This window comes from Juglans regia, chromosome 8, assembly GCF_001411555.2.
Source record: "Juglans regia cultivar Chandler chromosome 8, Walnut 2.0, whole genome shotgun sequence".
In the NCBI taxonomy this organism is placed as follows: domain Eukaryota; kingdom Viridiplantae; phylum Streptophyta; class Magnoliopsida; order Fagales; family Juglandaceae; genus Juglans; species Juglans regia.
In genome coordinates this window covers 10658851-10663435 of record NC_049908.1, presented here as the reverse complement: position 1 = coordinate 10663435, position 4585 = coordinate 10658851, and the positions used below count along the sequence as shown (strand labels likewise).

The window sequence follows — 4585 nt, the reverse complement described above, 5'->3', positions numbered from 1 at the left end:
CATGATAACCTAAGCTTTCCACCTAAATCGACCGTTTCAGTTCAAAAGCAACTGCAGGATATTTCCTAATGTACGGTCCAGATCAGCCGACCGTTGAAATTCTCGCAAACCCCAAGGAAGACCATTTTCAAATCCGACCGTTGCCCCCAGTTTCTTCTTCTTCTTCTTCTTCCTCCTCTTCTTCTTCCTCCTCCTCTCTCACCCAAGTATCTCAGCTTCCTCTACTATTTACCATTTTTCATTACGAAACTCAGTTTTTTTCGTAATGGGTCTTTGAGGGTTCTCTCTTTCACTCACTACTTTTGTCCATTGCGACTCTTCCATATTTTCTCAGTACATTTCCCTTTCTTTTTCAGAAAAGTTTTGCTTTCTTGGCCGAAATTGAGCTGTTAATAAAATGGTGAAATCGGCTTCGTCCCCTTCTTCCTCCCCGGTGACCATCACGGTCTCATCGGGAGGGAAAGGAGGAGGGATCAGAAGCATGGGCTTAACCAGTCCAGTTCCGCGAGCTTCGGTTTCAAACAGCCAGAATTCTCCTCTCAGCAGCCGAGGAAACCGACGGCTTTCGAGCGGTGGAAAGTACTGTTCGATGTCGAAGGAGGAAACCACCTCCACCACGGAGGAACTGAACTCCGACTTTGTGAGTTACACCGTGCATATACCACCTACTCCTGATCACCAGCCCATGTCAGCTTCTCAGACTAGTCTCCCCGAGGACTGTAAGAGTGCCGGAAAGCCTGAGAGGAGCTTCATCTCGGGTACTCTATTCACAGGAGGGTACAATTCGGTCACTAGAGGACATGTTATTGATTGCTCAATGGAAGGGACGGATCCAGCATTGAAATCGGGACTAATTTGTGGGATGAAGGGTTGTGATGAGAAGGCGATTCAAGGGATGAAAACGAGGAGGGGTTTATGCGAATGCGGGTTCAAGATTTGCAGGGATTGTTACTTGGATTGTGTTGGAAGTGGAGGAGGGAGGTGCCCTGGGTGCAAAGACTCTTATAAGGAAGTTAGTGATGATGATGAAGACGAAGATGATGATGATGAACCTAGGTCGGAAGCAGAGGACCAAGCCTTGCCATTGCCTTCTATGGCAGAGTTTAAGCTGGATAAGCGACTTTCGGTCGTGAAATCATTTAAGGCACAACAAAACCATCCGCCAGATTTTGATCACACCCGGTGGCTATTCGAGACTAAAGGGACGTATGGGTATGGGAATGCGCTGTGGCCTAAAGATGGGTATGGGGTTGGGTCTGGGACTAACGAGTTTGAACACCCTCCGGATTTTGGAGAGAGAAGCAGGAGGCCTTTGACAAGAAAAGTGAAGGTTTCTGCAGCCATTCTCAGTCCATATAGGTGAGCTCAACTCTGGACTCTTTTTCTCATTCACTCTTTGTATGTTTTATTTGTAGAGTCCATTTTTATCTGGAAATATGAATTTTTGTGCTAGTCGCGAATTCGAATGGTGGTTAATGTTGATCGTGTCTAACTTGGTGTAATATATCTCTCCAATTTGGGACATAGTTATCTCATGTTCTTAATAATGGCTATTTCAATTATTGGTATGGTCATTTATAAGCTTGGCTAATTCAGCTGGTTTCGTTTGGGTTGTGATGACAGTCTAAATTTCAAAAACTGGAACTTTGTTTTTCTGCAGATTACTTATTCTGCTACGTCTTGTCGCCCTCGGTTTTTTTCTTACTTGGAGGATTCGACACCCAAATCGCGATGCAATGTGGTTGTGGGGAATGTCCACAGTTTGTGAGACTTGGTTTGCTTTTTCGTGGCTTCTAGATCAGCTCCCTAAGCTCTGCCCTGTAAACAGAGTTACTGACCTCTCTGTTCTTAAAGAGCGGTTCGAATCTCCAAACCTGCGCAACCCGAAAGGGCGGTCCGACCTTCCGGGGATTGATGTGTTTGTTTCCACGGCAGACGCAGAAAAAGAACCCCCTCTTGTCACTGCGAACACCATTCTTTCGATCCTCGCCGTTGATTATCCGGTGGAAAAGCTCGCGTGTTACTTGTCCGATGATGGCGGCTCTCTTTTGACATTTGAAGCTCTTGCCGAGACTGCCAGCTTTGCGAGAATTTGGGTTCCTTTTTGTCGGAAACATGGGATAGAACCAAGGAATCCTGAGGCATATTTTGGGCAGAAGCGCGATTTTCTTAAGAACAAAGTACGGCTTGATTTCGTAAGGGAGAGGAGGCGGGTGAAGAGAGAGTATGATGAATTCAAAGTAAGGATCAATTCCTTACCAGAGTCTATACGACGAAGATCTGATGCTTACAATGCGCACGAAGAGCTGCGAGCAAAGAAGAAACAGATGGAAATGGGGGGAAGTCTCTCTGAACCTGTTAAGTTTCCTAAGGCTACTTGGATGTCAGATGGTTCTCATTGGCCTGGAACATGGACTTCAGGAGAGATGGACCACTCAAGAGGGGATCATGCTGGTATTATTCAGGTAATTCTTCACATTTCAATTTGTAGAGGGCTTTGCTTTTGAATTGCTCATGATTTTCAAACACTAATATGTGGTTTCTCTGCAGGCAATGCTAGCTCCACCCAATGTAGAATCGGTTTATGGTGCAGAAGCAGATGCGGAGAATTTGATTGACACAACAGAAGTTGACATTAGATTGCCAATGCTGGCGTACGTGTCTCGAGAGAAGAGGCCAGGCTATGATCACAACAAGAAAGCTGGAGCCATGAATGCACTTGTGCGAACCAGTGCAATCATGTCAAATGGCCCATTCATTCTTAATCTCGACTGTGATCACTACATATACAACTCCTTGGCTCTTAGGGAAGGAATGTGCTTTATGCTGGACAGGGGCGGTGACAGGATCTGTTATGTTCAATTCCCACAAAGGTTTGAGGGTATTGATCCGAATGACCGGTATGCAAATCATAATACGGTTTTCTTTGATGTGAGTATGAGAGCTCTGGATGGGCTACAGGGTCCAATGTATGTAGGGACAGGCTGCATTTTCAGAAGAACTGCACTCTATGGGTTTAGTCCTCCCAGAACCACAGAACACCATGGATGGTTTGGTAGGAGGAAAATTAAGTTGTTTCTGAGAAGATCAAAGGTGGGAAAGAAGGAAGAGAATGAAGAGGTAATTTTGCCAATCAATGATGATCATAATGATGATGATGCAGATATCGAGTCCTTGCTTCTTCCGAGGAGGTTTGGTAACTCTAATTCTCTGACTGCATCTATCCCAGTAGCAGAATACCAAGGAAGGTTGCTTCAAGATTTACAAGGAAATGGTTACCGAGGCAGACCTGCTGGTTCTCTTGCCGTTCCTCGTGAGCCTTTAGATGCTGCCACTGTGGCAGAGGCGATAAGTGTTATTTCTTGCTTCTATGAGGATAAAACTGAGTGGGGCAAAAGAGTAGGATGGATATACGGTTCTGTAACAGAAGATGTGGTAACTGGTTATAGAATGCACAACAGAGGGTGGAGATCAATATACTGCGTCACCAAAAGGGATGCATTCCGAGGGACCGCTCCAATTAATCTGACAGACAGGCTTCACCAAGTACTTCGATGGGCAACAGGGTCCGTTGAGATTTTCTTCTCAAGGAACAATGCACTGTTTGCAAGCTGCCGAATGAAATTCTTGCAAAGGGTTGCATATTTCAACGTGGGAATGTACCCTTTCACATCTTTGTTTCTCATAGTCTATTGCTTTTTGCCTGCAGCTTCTCTCTTTTCTGGGCAGTTCATAGTCCAATCCCTCAGTGTGACCTTCCTGGTGTTCTTGTTGGCCATCACCATCACCTTGTGCATGCTTGCAATTCTTGAAATTAAATGGTCAGGTATTAATCTCCATGATTGGTGGCGAAATGAACAGTTTTGGTTGATCGGTGGAACAAGTGCCCATCCTGCTGCTGTGATACAAGGATTACTGAAGGTTATAGCAGGAGTTGACATCTCTTTTACATTGACCTCTAAGTCTGGCACTCCAGATGATGGAGATGATGAATTTGCAGATCTATATGAGGTTAAATGGAGCTTCTTAATGATTCCTCCAATCACAATCATTATGGTGAACATGATTGCAATCGCTGTTGGAGTAGCAAGGACAATGTACAGCCTGTTCCCTCAGTGGAGCAAGCTCCTCGGAGGGGTGTTCTTCAGCTTCTGGGTGTTGTGCCATCTCTACCCATTTGCCAAGGGGTTGATGGGAAGGAGGGGAAGGGTTCCGACCATTGTCTTTGTCTGGTCAGGATTGGTCTCAATCATTCTTTCCTTGCTTTGGGTGTATATTAGCCCTCCTTCTGGTAAGCAAGATTACATGAAGTTTCAGTTCCCTTGAATGTCCTGGGCAGCTGTAAATGCAGGCAGCCACAGGCAACAGAAATGAAGTTCCTCCAGCTTCATATTGTAGTTACGTTTTGTTATTTTCTGCTTCATTCACATTGAATTTACTTGGCTTGTACTCTGAACTATATATTTCTGATTGGACCAAGCATGGCACCCCATGCTCGGATATGTTGCACCACTAGTATAGTCGATTGTTCGTACTTTTCTGGTCTGGATTGAACAGAAATGAAGTTCCTGAGCTTCATGTTGTA

The 4585-nt window shown here is 45.0% G+C and overlaps 1 protein-coding gene across 1 annotated transcript; it reads left to right on the top strand.

Moving 5' to 3' along the window:
• The first annotated feature begins 397 nt into the window (after positions 1 to 397).
• On the top strand, positions 398 to 4585 carry LOC108989016 (cellulose synthase-like protein D5). The gene is made up of 3 exons (XM_018962459.2): positions 398 to 1359; positions 1661 to 2465; positions 2551 to 4585. The coding sequence occupies exons 1-3, from the start codon at positions 398 to 400 to the stop codon at positions 4324 to 4326; spliced, it is 3543 nt and encodes a 1180-aa protein (XP_018818004.2). The 3' UTR covers positions 4327 to 4585.

Coding starts and splice junctions, on each gene's coding strand:
- LOC108989016 (XM_018962459.2), top strand. CDS start 398: ATGGTGAAATCGGCTTCGTCCCCTTCTTCCTCCCCGGTGACCATCACG. Junction 1,360..1,660: donor GCCATTCTCAGTCCATATAG/GTGAGCTCAACT, acceptor GTTTTTCTGCAG/ATTACTTATTCTGCTACGTC. Junction 2,466..2,550: donor ATCATGCTGGTATTATTCAG/GTAATTCTTCAC, acceptor GTTTCTCTGCAG/GCAATGCTAGCTCCACCCAA.